This window comes from Poecilia formosa, unplaced genomic scaffold (genome assembly GCF_000485575.1).
Source record: "Poecilia formosa unplaced genomic scaffold, Poecilia_formosa-5.1.2 Scaffold3, whole genome shotgun sequence".
Taxonomy (NCBI): Eukaryota; Metazoa; Chordata; class Actinopteri; order Cyprinodontiformes; family Poeciliidae; genus Poecilia; species Poecilia formosa.
In genome coordinates, this window is record NW_006799942.1 from 1242120 (window position 1) to 1257456 (window position 15337).

The following is a 15337-nucleotide window of genomic DNA, read 5'->3' on the forward strand; positions in this document are numbered from 1 at the left end:
AAATTTGTTGATAATCCAGGTATCCACAAGCTCCAAACAGCAGAAATTCTGTTATCATGAATAAATAAAGGGTGAATCCCGCCAGGTGTGTCCCTGCAGGACAAGAGGGCTCTCCTGTGCTCAGTCTTCTCATCGAGATTGCATTGAGAGATCGGTTGACCAGATCCATAATTTGTAGATTTGGAAAATGTGCAGAAAAAGGCTCCAAAAGTGGAGAAAAAGACAGGACAAAAACAGAGCAAGCAGGGCAGGCATGGGCAGGGAAGGAGCAGAGGGAAAAAGCATCCGCCTTCACCAAGAGCAAGAGAGGAAAAAAGTCATGTAACCCTCATTTTGCTCCACAGATTTCTGAAGAATGGTCTAAAGGTGCGTTTTTGATTAAACCTGGAGATGAAGACATTCACACAGCCAACGAACGCAGGCTTAAGGTGATGTAGATTTGGTCTTTCTCAGAATGGTACGATAGATTAACCATCTAAAACTTGTCCAAACTACACTAAAGATATAATAATTAATTTAAAAATTATGTATAAAAAACAAAACAAATCAGTGCTGCTTTGTTGCCGGTTTGTCCAGGAGCTGATTGGTGCTCCTGCAGGGAAGTTGCACACCGGCAGGAGCAGAAATGATCAGGTTTGTTTTTTCCATCACTGAATCTGTAGTAAAGGTCAGCTGGAAGTAAATCATGAGACAACGTGTTGTGTTTTATTTAAACAGGTGGTGACGGACATGAAGCTGTGGCTACGAGACGCCATCGCTATGCTAACGGATAACTCCCTGCAGCTCATCTCCACCATGGTGGAGCGGGCAGCAATGTAAGAGCATTCTGAATGTAAATACGTTTGTTTCTTTTATTCTACTTCATTAAACCTTTTGTAAATTACAGAGAAATTGACGTCCTTTTTCCTGGTTACACCCACATGCAGAAGGCTCAGCCAGTCAGATGGAGTCACTGGATTCTCAGGTGACTCATTAACAATGAAATCCACCAAGTTTATCTTTAATTTTTTTAATATTAGTGGACATTCACCATGTTTTTTTTCTCATTTCTTTCCCTCAGCTATGCTGTAGTTTTAAGCAGAGACGTGGAGCGGCTTCTGGAGATCAAGAAAAGAACCAATATTTTACCTCTTGGCAGGTGCAGTGCAAACACTTCCAGCTCCGCTGTGATTTTCATTCACAGATGTGATCAAGTAACAAGAATTATTCTGTTTTCAGCGGCGCCATTGCTGGCACACCTTTTGACATCGACAGAGAGCTACTGCGGACTGGTCAGATCAGTTTGAGAGTTGTTGTGTTACTAATGCTAATAAAAAAATATGCTGAACATTTCTCCTTCTCTGGGTGTAGAGTTGGGGTTTGATAGCGTCAGCCTGAACAGTATGGATGCCACAGGACAAAGGGACTTTGTTGGTATGTCAACTGTATATTTCAGCCTTTCAACATAACCAATGGTTTTAAGTGAAGCCTTCTCATATTTGTGTTTTAAAGTACTTGTTTTTTTTTTAAGCGGAGTTCTTGTTCTGGGCTTCCCTGTGTTTGACCCACCTTAGTAAGATGGCCGAGGATCTCATGCTGTACAGCACTAAGGAGTACTCCTTCGTCACGCTCGCCGATGCCTACAGGTAAACTTTGCTTTCTTTTTTTTTTTTTTTTTGCTTCAGTTTGTCAAGACTTCACAAATGTGAATTAAAACATTTTTGATTAAAAAAAAAAACCTGCTTCATAGTCCAGCAGAAAATGAAAATCTTGTGGATTTTTCCTTACCTCATTCATAGGTATATTGGTGAAAATAAAACCTTTTTAAAATGCTATGTAATTTAAATATGTATGAGTTGTTTTTTCTTATTGCTTATTGCCAAAATTTACAGATGAAACAGAAGAAATAAGCAATTGCAAAATGTTTTTTTTTCTGTCTTCTGCTTTTATAAAAAATGGGCTCAACATTTTGGATCCAGTGCTATATTCAGCATGCACTATGTAAAATATGCAGCTCAATTATAATAGTTAGGTTAATAAAATGAAAAACACTTTTTGAAATGTTTTCCTGAAGTACAATAAATTTAAGTTTTAAGAATTTTTACCCAGAAACAGGATAGTTATGTGTCGATATGACATTCCCTGTGAAGAACTATTGACTTTTATGTAAAACAATGTAAAAAAAATTGACTTCAGTTTAAAGTTGTATTAAAAATTGCTCAAATAAACTGTTGACATGACTGAGGTCACACAATCAGATAACGTTTTGATATGTTTACTTTGTACAAAGTATCAAAGTGAAGATGCTAAAATTTTCTTAAATCTATCCCTGTCTACAAAGCATATTAAAACGTTTGTTTTGCATTTAGGATACATCTGTGAAATTAAATTATATTTTGTAAAATATTTATCTTACATCTGCCTGTTACTCCTAGAGTTAGGGTTAAGAACTATAGCTGCTTACAAATTGTACTTCTTGTCCTCTAATACTTATTTTCTTTAAAAGCTTCTTTAAAATGTTGCCCTTCTTCTGTAACACTCTTCTTCTTCTTCTTTTGTTTATTTGTGTGATTTGTAGCACAGGCAGCAGTTTGATGCCCCAGAAGAAGAATGCCGACAGTCTGGAGCTGATCAGGAGTAAAGCAGGTCGTGTCTTTGGCAGAGTAAGACAAGATTAGTTAAAAATCTACTTTATATTTGTTTTATTGTAGGACTGGTTTACACAGAGTGATGAAGATTCATGATCATGATCATTTGTAGAGAGAACAGCATGAACTCTAAATAAGAAGCATCATTTTAATGCTTACTTGGTTCATTCATTTCACCAAAGCTACTTCATTCACTTTGAGCTGTTGCAATAAATACTTAGAGGTATAAAAATCTTTTTCACTTTCAGAAATAATTTGCTTTGGCACATGCAAACACCAGGTGCCCTGCCTGATTTCATAATGTTCTTCTGCAACCTGTTTTTGTTTTGTACTAGTGTGCAGGATTCATGATGACTCTGAAGGGTCTGCCCAGCGCATATAACAAGGATCTGCAGGTTTAAACTTACATCTTTTCTAATATTATAACTTCACTTGAAGATTCAAATGTAACCTCCTGTTATGTTGTGGTTTCTGTATTTTTTCAGGAGGACAAAGAAGCCATGTTTGACTGCTATGATACTGTCCATGCTGTGCTGCAGGTGACAACTGGAGTCATGTCGACTCTAAAGGTGAAAACATAAAAATAAAAACCTAAATAATCCAGAGAGTTGAGACCCCAAAAATGATCTGAATCTATCAGTATTTTTTCCCCACTGTACAATATGTTATTTACATCTATTTTTGTTTAATGTTCCTACAAGACATACATATTGTGGAGGACCTGTCAGTTCTTATGGGGAATAAATGTTAATTCTGAAAAACAAGCATAATCTTCAGGTTCTTCTTTTTTAGCAGTAGAGTTTTAAACCAAAATTTGTGATGCTTGAAATAGACACCGTTAAAAAATAAAAATTCAGTTAAATATCTTGTCAAAAGGTAATTTCAGGATAAATATGGATCCTGTTAAAACCTTCTAAAAAGCATGGTTAAGTATTTTGGATTTTACCTTAACATTACAAAGAATATTTTAAACAATAGTCATGAAAGTTAGATTCGTTATTTTTCTTTAAATAGATGTTAATTTGCTTCTCTTGTGTTTCAGATCAACCAGAGTGTAATGGAAGCTGCGCTTAATCCTGACATGTTGGCTACAGATCTGGCCTACTACCTCGTGAGAAAAGGGGTGAGATGATCCAACAATATTGTGTAGTAGCAGTAAAACACTGCAAAACCACAAAATCTTACCAATATCAGTCTAATTTCTAGACTAAATTACGTGATTTAAGATATCTTCACTACAAACTAGTCCAAAATTACTTGCTAAGATTTTGTGTTTTTACAGTGAATTAGTTTTGATAGCTTTATAAATTGTTTATGTTTTGACACTCTTCTCGTTCCAGGTGCCATTCAGAGAAGCCCATGGTCTCTCTGGAAAAGCTGTATTTGCAGCTGAATCTAAAAATGTCTCCCTGAATCAGCTGACTGAGGCGGACCTCGCTGCTATCAGGTAGTTGACACTCATGTATGGATGCATATATGTTTTTAATCAGAGGAAACATCAAATTAATAGCTAAAGGAATAAATCATTGTGGGTTAACTATATAGTAGAAGTTCTACATATATTTTTTTATTATTTTTAATGATTTTGAATTCAATCTTTCTTTTCTCTGTCTGTGTATGCCATATGGATGCGTGTGTGTGAACTTTAGCCCGTTGTTTGGAAGTGATGTGTCTTCAGTGTGGGACTACCGGAGCAGCGTGGAGCAGTACAGCGCTTCTGGGGGAACATCGAAGAGCAGCGTCTCTGCCCAGGTGGAACACCTGAGGAACTGGCTGAAGACTCGTTCACCGTGACCTCTTCTCTGTGACCTCCAGCTGTCAGACTTGGGTCAAAGTGAATTACTCACACCTTTATTCACACTGCCTTTATAAGCTTGAAATTTATTTGCTTTAAGTGACTTTCATCTCAGGATACTTTTGTTGATCATGTATTCTTACCTGAGCAGTGATCAATAGGTTACGGAATAAAGGATAATGTTACAGACTTCACTCCAATAAACCATGAGTGTTGATTTATTTCATTTCCAGCTTTATTCAAATCTTCCACTGATGACTCTGCATCATTTCCCTCCAGTTTTTACTATTTTGTGCCTGTTCCATTGCCACTTCTTTCATTCCTTTGCCCATTTTGTACCACTGTACTAAAACCAATAGTTAAGCTATTTTATGTATTATGCAGTGATATTAGCGTATTGGTATTATTGGGGTTTCACTTTAAATTTCTACTCTAAAAAGTGCCTTAAAGGCATCTGGCAAGCAGCTCCTCCTCCTCTGTACAAATTCAGGTCAAAAATGCCGTGCAACTGGTCATAGTTGCCATGACTACAGTATTGCGGCTAAAATCATGTATTTTTTAACTTAAAATGAAATACGGTCCCTGGTGGCGATAAACAGGAAAAGATAATTGGCTCCTACAGACAGAATTATCAGCCAATCCGAATTGACGTACAATGACGGTGGGACTCACAGAATGTTGAATCATAATTTACAAAATGGCTGCCGCATTCGCTTCATCTCCGGTTGACCTAGTTGCTGACTTATTAAAATCTCCTTTTTCGAGACGCTCTTTCACGGATAAAAAAAGAAATAACTAAAAATGGAAAACAAAACCCACATCAAACCTGGATTCATTAAAACAAGCCAGTGAGAACTTTGTTAGGCATTTTAAAGACTGTAACTTTGAGCGCTATGAGTTGCTAACAGCTAGCACTTAGCACAACAACCTGTGGATTTTATTTACAAATAATGGGTGAGTGTTACTTTTTTTTTTATCACTTTCTCATTCAGACTTTACTGAATATTTTTTCTTTTATTTGTTCACATAGATTTGAGCAGTTTGGATTGAGGTTGAGCTTGGCCTTAACTGGGGAACATAGAAAAGTTTTGCTAAACTAATGTCTGTTCAATTGTATGTGCTGTTGCCAGTCTATTTTGTTAAAATATATGTTGATATATTGCTTGATATATGCATTGATGCCTTAGTTGGCGTATTTTTATTTATTTGCATATTATTGGATGCCTGTGGCTTGGTGTGGTACATAGTTTTTGCATTGTCCTGCACAATGTGTGTATTGTTCAGGTAGGAAACTCTTATTGCACATATGACAGGCTTGAATTTCTGCACCTGAACATTTCTGATACTGTGTTTTTTTTTTTTCTGAAAGACATGCTGCATTGAACTTTGTTTGTTATTTTGCATAAATATGTATTATTTTATTGAAGACAATATAAACATACTTTTTTGGGGGTAAAAGTTTAATGCTTTTCTTTATTTTAAAATCTAAAAATAGAAATAAAATGGCGGTTCTTTTATTTAAAAATAACACAGAACATACACCATACCTTTGCTGGAAGATGGTGGCACAATCATACTGTATGAATTGGTTTCTTCAAGAGTAACAGGAAAACTTGTCATAGGAATCATGACATAAAAACTATTGGAGGCTGTGTAATTTGAAATTATATGTTCTAAATAATATGTATCAGGATCATTGGCATGAACAGAGCTGAGAGGATGACGAACAACATTTGGTTCACTCTCTTATGAGCTGCGCCTGACTTGGAGCTGTAAACTACTCTGCCATCCAGAGGCTGCGTGGGTCTGAAGATGTTTTTCATGGGCTGTCCTGTCCAAAATCTGCACTGTTTAACTATGGCATCCAGCTGGGGAGCAGAGGAAAAAAAACATGAGACTCTGACAAAAAGAAAAGAAACTGAAGAAAAACAAGTTTTACCTTTTTTACCGAAGTAATGGCAAAATGTACTGCGTAGTAAAACACTCATAAAAGTAAATTTTCTCAAAAAAGTTAGTCAAGTGAGTGTAATTGAATAAATGTAGCTAGTTACTACCTGACTCTGAATGCAAATAGGTGGTCATTAACCGGCAGAAATATTTAAAATGTATGTTGTTTTTTTTTAGATAAAAATCAAAATAAAATGTTAAATGACTCCTCACCTGTCGACTGCTGATTGACAGCATCCTATGAAACACTGTCCATGCAACCGCCTGCTCACATCCCGGAGTTGTCATGGAGCCCACGTAGCGGTAGTAACTATGAAGCTCGGAGGCTGCCGGGATGATGTAACTCAGTCTAAAGTTTGGAATCACTGTGTTGCTGCCTAAACACAGTCAGAAATAGAGATAGCCAGCAAAAAAGATCAAGTTAGTACTTAGTAAAATCTTAGAACTGCATGTTTTTGTGGTTTCTTGGGGAAACAACACTGTTGTTTAACCATTGAACGTGTTTACTAATTGTTCAAGCTTGTTTCCGTCAAATGTAAGTTATAGTGTATTCCTTTGGTGCTGCTTCTCTCCAATTATACCTCATAATTTTTAGATGTCTTTAGTAATTTAATTCATGTGTTTCCTATGGACGCTCTGCATGTTACTGTTTATATCTTGAAATTTCGCGCATGCGCACAACGCTGGAGGGCGTTATGCGCATGCCATCTAGCCGTAGTAGAACAATACCGTTAACTAACTAATTAAGCCCAGAGATGTAGGTATTATTAATTTAGTGCAGTGTGCCACAGCAAAGAGGAAAATAACGCAGAAAATCGTTAAAGAACTCGACCGCACGTTTTTTTCCGCCTCGCTTTCTGTCTGTGCTACGGTACACGCACACTCGTTGCCATAGCAACTGACAATAAGGCCACCATACGTATCAGGGTTCAACATTTTAAAAATACTCAAACATTTCCCTCACAAAGAACAGGACATTCAGTCCGTTAGTGTTTTTAGGCTTGATGTTTATTTTGCGATGATTAATAAGCGCTCACTTGATAAATTAGCTACCGCTGCTATTAGGTTAGCTAATAACAGTTAGCTAACATACCGCTGCTAATACTTTTAATCTACCACAGCGGTTTTAGATGAGCTAATTTAAACGCCTGATCTACTGATGATCTATCAGAGTTGGTGTTTAGGTCGCCTTTTTTATTTTGTAACTGAACCGAAACACACCGAATTACTCATCATGTTAAGGTTGTCAAAGTCAAACAAGCATAACTGAACTACTTCCCTCTGTGTGGAAGAGAGGGAAGTAGTTCCCTCTCTTCCACACAAAGCACACGCAGTGCTTTGTTACGCAGTAACAAAGCACTGCGCTGTCATGTAAAAGCGTTCTTTTACATGACAGGCAGACATTTAAGATTGTGTTTATCTCTTCAGTTGGACCAGACGCCTCAAATTCCCCCTAAACCCTAATTACCTATTGCACTGTACATGGGTTCAAGTTTCAAGTCCAAGAAGAATAACAACATTCATGATATGTTTTTGTGTTTTTAAATTAAAAAAATAATATATTTACCATTGTTTTTTACTTGACCCAGAGCAGCAATTATTGTGTCTAGATGAGGATGATCATCTGCTGTTTCCTGTAAGGAAGTCAACAAAAATACAATAACCTATAATAATAATATGATAAGATAAACTGAACTTGGAAAGACATTTACAGTATTTTAAGTATTCACTCTTCATATTTGATCAGATTACAATCCCAGTCTAAATGTTTAGGTTGGGATTGTATGTGACAGACTAACAACAAGCAGTGCATACTTGTGAAAGGCAAAGGTGTCCAAACTTTTTTGCACCGAGGGCCAAAATCGCAAGCTGAAAGTATTCAGGGGTCAAAATTTATATCCCGATTTTTCTTGAGCCCCACAAAAGGCTCAAGAAAAATCCTTTGTGTCGTACTTAACATTCTCAGTTTAAGAAGATATAAACTTGCCATGGAAAATCTCATCTTAAAAAAATTACAAAAAGTGTTGGATGACCACTCTTTAATTGAAGTCAGAGACCAGAAATGGCCCCCTGCCCCACACTTTGGACACCCCGGCAGTAGAGTGATGCGTTACCTCAAAGAAGAGGGCGAGCAGAGCGATGCCCGCCATATCGTGTTCTGCTTCCTCCAGAGAGCTGTAAGGCTCTTTAATATGGACTATGTGCAACTGTGCAGACAGAAAGGAAAGGTATTATAAGGAATCGTACCTAGAACACAAACCTGAAAAAAATAATCCTAATAAACCAGTTTTCACTGCAATCATTTTAAATTTGAACTGAAATTTGCATTATTGCTCAATACCGGTGTTACACCATATTCTGTGACATTGTGACCCTGTGAGGCGCTGTTGCATTTTAACACCATGAGTCACTAAAAATGTAAGATTTGCAGGGGAATGTGGTGACTGCAACAAACGCAAAAGGAAAAATACAGAAAAAGATGAACAAAGGATAGAAAAATCTCACCACTAATATTATGACTATTATGGAAATATAGATGGTCACATAAAATGATATCCTGTTCAGATATTGTAACCAAACTGTAACTTATAGAAAAACACCAAATACTTAAGTAGTAGAGTTTAGTATTTTACCATAAGTTACAGAATGGTCACAATATCTGAGATATATTTTATTTCCATAATAGTCATAATATTAGTGGTCAAATATGACTTTTTATTCTTTGTTTGGCTTTTTCTTTACTTTTAGTTTTATTTTTTGTTCTTTTTCTTTATTTTTCCTTTTGTTTCTCCTCTGCAAACCTTACATTTTTGACATAGCATCGTGTTAAGACGTGTCAAACACAAGGTCTGTGGGCCAAATCTGGCCCGCCATAGCTTTTTTTGTGGCCCTGAGGAGTCTAGACTCAACTCTAAGTGTGCTTAAATATCATGCTATCAATCAAATCAATGCAGTTTTTATCTGCTTACATAATTAAGTGCAAATATCACAAAGTATTTTAAGTTAGTACCACAAACACTTTGGTTTTTATTGCAAAAATGACAAAATGAATCACAAAATCCTGGAGGGACTCAGAAGATGTTCAATAATATTTAATTTTAAGAATTCATTGATATTTTATCAGTACATTCTGGCACAACCGTCCCTTTAAGAGCATTCATGATCTTGATTTGGCCCAAAACAGCAATGAGTTTGACACCCCTGTGTTAAGATGTTACAGCGCCTCCTACAGACACAATATACACCTGCAACGAACCACTAATATTCTGTCTGAAGCAGATTACAGGTTGTTTGCGTCATAATTTATACCAAAATATTCTTTTAAGTCTTCAAAAATCTGCTGAATGCAATAGAAAACGCCACTTATCGAGTAACAGCTCCAGTATAATTCATAATCCTGTTATTCACCCGGCCTTTACGCCCTTACCTCCATGGGAAATCTTTCCCCATCAATGGTGTGCTCTGATCCCGGCGTCCCTCTCTCTCCCCAGTGGAAGTGAAACTGGGCCGCTCTGTAGTGACCCGGCAGAGCGCCTCCTGTCAGCCGCACTGACTCTGGTAAAGCAAAGTGAGCTGATGGAGAAAAACGAAGTCACAGCGTGAATCTAACAAGCATTGAGGCTCTGAAAGGGAGGAGAACAGATTAGGCTTTGGTGTTTTTCATTACCAGAGTGGCCCTTGTTCTCTACTGTGATGTTGATTAAGTCGGTGTGTCCGATGAAGCTGAAGTGAGGAAGGGCGCTGCTGAAATGAACTTTATTGGTCACGATGTTAATTGGCGACTGGCGTAAACCTCCACATCTGGGAAACAGAGCTGCCCAGCGGCTTGGGTCTGGAAAAGAGAGTCATCACATCACACTGTAAACATCTGAAGGTGGTTTAACTTGAAAATTAATCTTCACCTGCTGCCAACACAAAACAATTGTTTTGGTTTTAACTCAGAAATTAAAGTTCATGAAGTTGATTTAACAATAAGAAACAAGTTGTCTAAAAATTGTTTTTTAAGTTTACTAGTCTTGAATTTTGTGTTTTAACTTAACACTGCAACTTAAACCAAATGGTTATGTCACAATATGCAAGAAAAAACAGAGCACTCATTTCTGTATTATTTTACTCACAATATCAAGTTAAACTAACTATTTATTTTACTTTAGAATCATTTTAATTCTTGTTTCAAATTGCATTAACAAAATTTCTGATCTGATAATTAATTTTATTAAATTCAGCTCAGAAACATTTAGTGTGAGCAGGACATTATCCTCGAGCTTTGAAAACTGAGAATTGCTTTAAAATGAATATTTGCTTTAATAACAAACAAGAGTTGGATCAATGTAACACACTTCCATCTTAGAATACATAAACATGCCGCTAAGCATTGTGGGAAATATTTCCCACTCTTTTTCCTCTTTCAGTTTTTTTTAAGTGCTACCCTAAAAACTGTAGTTTATTCAGCTGAGAGGTTTGAGAAAATGAATAAAAAGTTAACACAACTTACTGCTGTAAGTTTATCTTTCACAAACTCAAACGTGTCCAAAGTGTGGCCAGAGGGCCATTTTTGGCCCCTGCACTGAATTTACGCGGCCCTAACCCTGGTTAAAGAATGACACCAATTTAGATGGTGGTAGATGCAGATAGACTTTAAATAATGATTTATTATTATTTCTGGTTATAATAATTTATTTGAAATAATTATTTTTGATAAATTAAAAATATATATTTTTTTCTTTTCTTTTTTTACTTTTTTTATAGTAATTAAGATCCCAACTATTCAGTGACTTTAGGTTGGGATGTTTCCAAATCAGCTTTTAATCTATTAATTAATAAGCTTTTTAAAGATTATTCTGAAAAACTTAATATATTTTTTAAAGAAAGACTGACACAAATCCTGGCCTAATTTTCCAGAATACACGAAATATATTGAATTTTTTTCAATTGATATATTTTTTTAATCTAAAAATGCAAAATTGCTTCTAACTTTAGGATGTGGAATGACTTACACATCTCTAATCTATAATAAAATCTAACAACTCAATGTTTAGTTTATTGCAAATAATTATAATAGTTACAAGATTTTAACTTTAAAAAATATTACAGTTTTTAAACCCATAAGTGCTTCTGACATGATGATTTTGGTCCATGTGACAAAAAGTTTGGACACACCTGATCTGTTGTTGGTGATATATAAGACACAACCCAGAAAATAAACTAAATTATGGTTCCAGTTGATCCATTTATTGCAACTAAAGTAGAATAAATGTTTATTTAGAGTTGAAGAAGAGACGCTGCAGGGGTGTACTTAGTTTACCCACCACTGCATATTGAAGTGTTTAGGAAAAATGTTTTAACACCAAGATCTACTGGAGGTTCTGTGTTGTATGTATGTAATGTAAGAAGAAATGTACTGATATAATATATAACAGTCTATAAACATCTAAAATATTAAAATGCACAGATTATTTGTGAGGTTTGAAAAGACTAAATTTAAACCTTTTACCAAATAACAATCTAACCCAAACTTGCACTGCGTCATGTGGATAAAAAAATATTTAATTGATTTGTTTTATTCATCCATAGATTTGAATTGGACCTGTTTGAAGTTCCTTCATATAATATTTGCTGCAACTTTTCGCAATGTAAAAAAACTGAATTGAACTGAGTTAGATTAGCTTTGCTGCTGTTTGAATATTTTACTCACCTTTGCATGTGTCATCACAGGTCTGGCTCTGGTAACACCACTCAGCTGAAATCACAAACAAAAATCTGAAACGGGTTTTGTTGCAGCTTCTTGTTCAAAAGAGGTGTCATGAAGTTCATAAAATAATTAGGTTAGCTTTTATAACAGTTTCTTTTAATCTGTTTATATGCTTAATCCCAGAAACTAAACTTTGAGAATTCAGAAACAAAACAACAACAACAAAAATACAAACAAATCCATCAGCTGGATTGTCCAGTTAGTTTGTTATATGTTCCTGTGTAGTCTTTATTTTTAATGCTTTGTTTGTTTGGATGCTTCTGTTAAATCAATAGGGAGAAAAATACACTACAAATTATAATTATTTTAACCCCTGGGATGAACTGTGGATTACTAGAGGTTCTAGATTTCTACTCCTTGCTTTCAAAGAAAATACTAATCACAAAAAGCATTCCACTGGTGTTTTTTATTTATTTTTATTTTTCCCTGTGTGCCGTATTAATTGGCTCTGACTCAGTAATAAAAATATGTTTTTTTAGACCTCTACAACAGCTGTGTCAAACTTTTTGTTTCGGGACAAATCAATATCATGAATGCTTTTAAAGGGCCCTTTGTGCTAGAATGTATTGATAAAACTTCACAAACTGTAAAAATATCAATTAATTCTTAGAAGTAAATAATAATATTGACCATCTTTTCAGTTCTTCCAGGATTTTGTGATTCTTTTTGTGACATTTTGCAATAAAATAAAAAGTGTTTGTGGTACTAACTTGGAAATATTTACGATATTTCCAAGTTGAGTTTGACACTTGTGGCTTAGAGTATTCTCTGGAGTGTCACCTTTATTTTGATAACAGAACCATTCAAATACGTCTTGTAATTTTTGAGAAATATTGAATTAATTTAGTCATTTTTGAGAACTCCAGCCCCTAAATGTGATACTCATGCGTAATTAGTTGTTTTTTTTTTTTTTGCTTCCTGAAAGACTGAAGCTTAAGTTTCTTAATGACCAATAAGCTTCTATTATATTTGAACATAAATCTGTTTTCTCAAAAAGCACCACTGCTGATTTAGTCGTGTTCTTTTGACAAGGAGTCTAAGACTTTATTTGTGTCACAAAGGAGCAGTTGTGAAACCGCTGATTGCATTCAGAGTAAAGTGAGTGCGTCGCTCCGTCAGGCACTGATGAAGTCGTTTACTGTTGTCCTGCCGCTGTGTATTATGTTGATGAGAAAAAACTCCCTCCAGGGTCTGGCTCTGTGGTGGGAATGAAGGCTGGAATGGAGAACCATTTAGCTAATACAGAGACACAGATTAACCCATAATGGCGTCCTTTGAAAGGGGACAACAGTTCTCACCAGGTGAGAACAATGCACAGGTGGAGGTGGGTTTTACCCCACCTGGCTCACACACCTGTGTCAGCAGCGAAGAAAAACCAAAGACGGGAATCAAACGTCGGCTTAAATTTGGTTTCCTTCAATTAGATGAATGTTTTAAATTCTTCATTTTAATTTTCTTTGTCTGGAACAGACAAAGAAACGTGGAAATTCACACCAGGAGGTTCTTAAAAATCATTAGCTGAGCTGCAGGAAACAATAATTTATATAAATAATATAGTATTTTATTGTATTTTCTTCCTGCAGGAAAAGAAAAAAAGCTTTCAACAATCAGATTTTATGTGCACTGTTAATCAACACACATGTATCTCTTCACAAAAATACTTTTAATTTGTAAATACACAGACTTTGTGAAATTTATTGCATTTTAAACACTGTATTGTATTATTAGTATTTACAAATGTTTGAAAATAATATTTGGACACAAATACAACATTTTTTTTTTTAAATTCAGGACATTTTCTCATTTTGAAAACATTTGTATTAATATTGAACACACTGAGTAGTTTATTAATAAGTGCTCCATGTAACAGCACAATTAACATTTCTGTTGAAATTTTCATTAATAAATTTCAGTTTCCTGATTAAGTAAAAGGCCGATGAAAAATATTTTATTAAAAGTTTATTGTTTTTATTTGTCATTGCCTTGACATTTTATCCCACAATTCACCTTGATTAACCACACTTTAATTATTCCTATTCTTTGGTATTTTATCCAACAATAATTGCTGATGATTGCTTTCTTTCTTGTGATTTTTGCTTGATTAGGATTAAAAAATATATATTTTCTGTCAAAGCTGATTTATTTATTTATTTTTTCCCTCAGTTTCACAAGTCCACAAACTCGGCTCGTCTTAAAACACATTTCAAGCGTTGCATATAACTTTTTGGAGTTGCAGAAAAATGCCATGATTATTATCATTTACACACACACACACACACACAGTGAACGATGGTAAAAGTTTTTGTTTGAGTTGAGAGTCTTACCTGATGCCCTGGAGCGCAGGTAGAGGAAAGCCAGGAGGTAGAGAGAAGAACGCATCGTTGGGAGCAGAGCAGGCGAGAAGTGAGACTCTATTCCACCGGCTGACTTGGAGCACCACTTGTCAGTGGGAGGGATGCAGATTATGTGTGTGTGTGTGTGTGTTGGTTGAAAAAAAAGAGAGAGACAGCAGGAAACAAATGGCTTCGAGTCCCAGAGGCACAAATTGACAAGCTGTATTTATTGATCTATAATCATGTCATGAAAACTACATTGATAATTTATTTGCTCCTGATTTGTGCTGCATGTTTGTCCATCCACAGCTTGAAGTTTGACTCTTGAGCTTGAAACTGAAAACTGTTCAAAAAGGTTCAAGTGAAAATATAATTAAGACTAAAGCAGTAGGAAACAAGAACAATAAAAAATGGTGTCAAATTATTAAAAATAGCATATTCATATCTAAATAAATATGTAATATGAGCAAGAAAATGGAAAAAATATATTGTATATATGTAATGAATGCACTACATTAATAACTATTTGATAATCATTTTATTTTTTCTTGTAATTGTTTTAAAATTAACCTTCCCGGGATTGCAGATGGATTTTACATTATTTACCTGTTTGGTCACTTTGTATTCTCCCTTTTTAATAAATATAATTTAATTTAATCTTTTCATGGAATATGAAATAAAAAATGTGATAGATTATATTAGATATAGTAGAATGTAATAGAAACACACAAGTCAAACAAACAAGTAGAAATATATTTTAATATTCATTAGAACAGACTTATTTATTTTTGTAATTATTAATTACAAGTTTGTGAAATGTTAATGGTACAATAAAAGAAATGTTTAACTTTTGTTCATACTTACTGAACCTAAATACAGTTTT

The 15337-nt window shown here is 35.1% G+C and overlaps 2 protein-coding genes across 2 annotated transcripts in view; one reads left to right on the plus strand and one right to left on the minus strand.

The window, feature by feature from the left end:
• asl (argininosuccinate lyase) overlaps positions 1–4622 on the plus strand; it is an 8501-nt gene extending 3879 nt beyond the window's left edge. The window contains exons 3-16 of the mRNA XM_007553621.2: positions 345–428; positions 577–633; positions 718–815; positions 887–964; positions 1061–1138; positions 1219–1271; positions 1351–1413; positions 1511–1625; positions 2558–2642; positions 2963–3022; positions 3113–3196; positions 3670–3750; positions 3968–4074; positions 4277–4622. Of these exons, the coding sequence (XP_007553683.1) occupies positions 345–428; positions 577–633; positions 718–815; positions 887–964; positions 1061–1138; positions 1219–1271; positions 1351–1413; positions 1511–1625; positions 2558–2642; positions 2963–3022; positions 3113–3196; positions 3670–3750; positions 3968–4074; positions 4277–4421 (1188 nt within the window). The 3' untranslated portion in view covers positions 4422–4622. The remainder of the gene's footprint in view (positions 1–344; positions 429–576; positions 634–717; positions 816–886; positions 965–1060; positions 1139–1218; positions 1272–1350; positions 1414–1510; positions 1626–2557; positions 2643–2962; positions 3023–3112; positions 3197–3669; positions 3751–3967; positions 4075–4276) is intronic.
• Positions 4623–5886: 1264 nt separating this feature from the next.
• On the minus strand, positions 5887–14848 carry ca4c (carbonic anhydrase IV c). Its single transcript, XM_007557741.2, has 8 exons — positions 14446–14848; positions 12065–12109; positions 10037–10201; positions 9797–9942; positions 8484–8576; positions 7937–8003; positions 6583–6746; positions 5887–6290 (listed from the first exon to the last, which is right to left on the minus strand). Exons 1-8 carry the CDS (start codon positions 14498–14500, stop codon positions 6096–6098), a joined length of 930 nt encoding a protein of 309 aa, XP_007557803.1. The 5' UTR covers positions 14501–14848; the 3' UTR covers positions 5887–6095.
• Between the last annotated feature and the right edge of the window lie 489 nt (positions 14849–15337).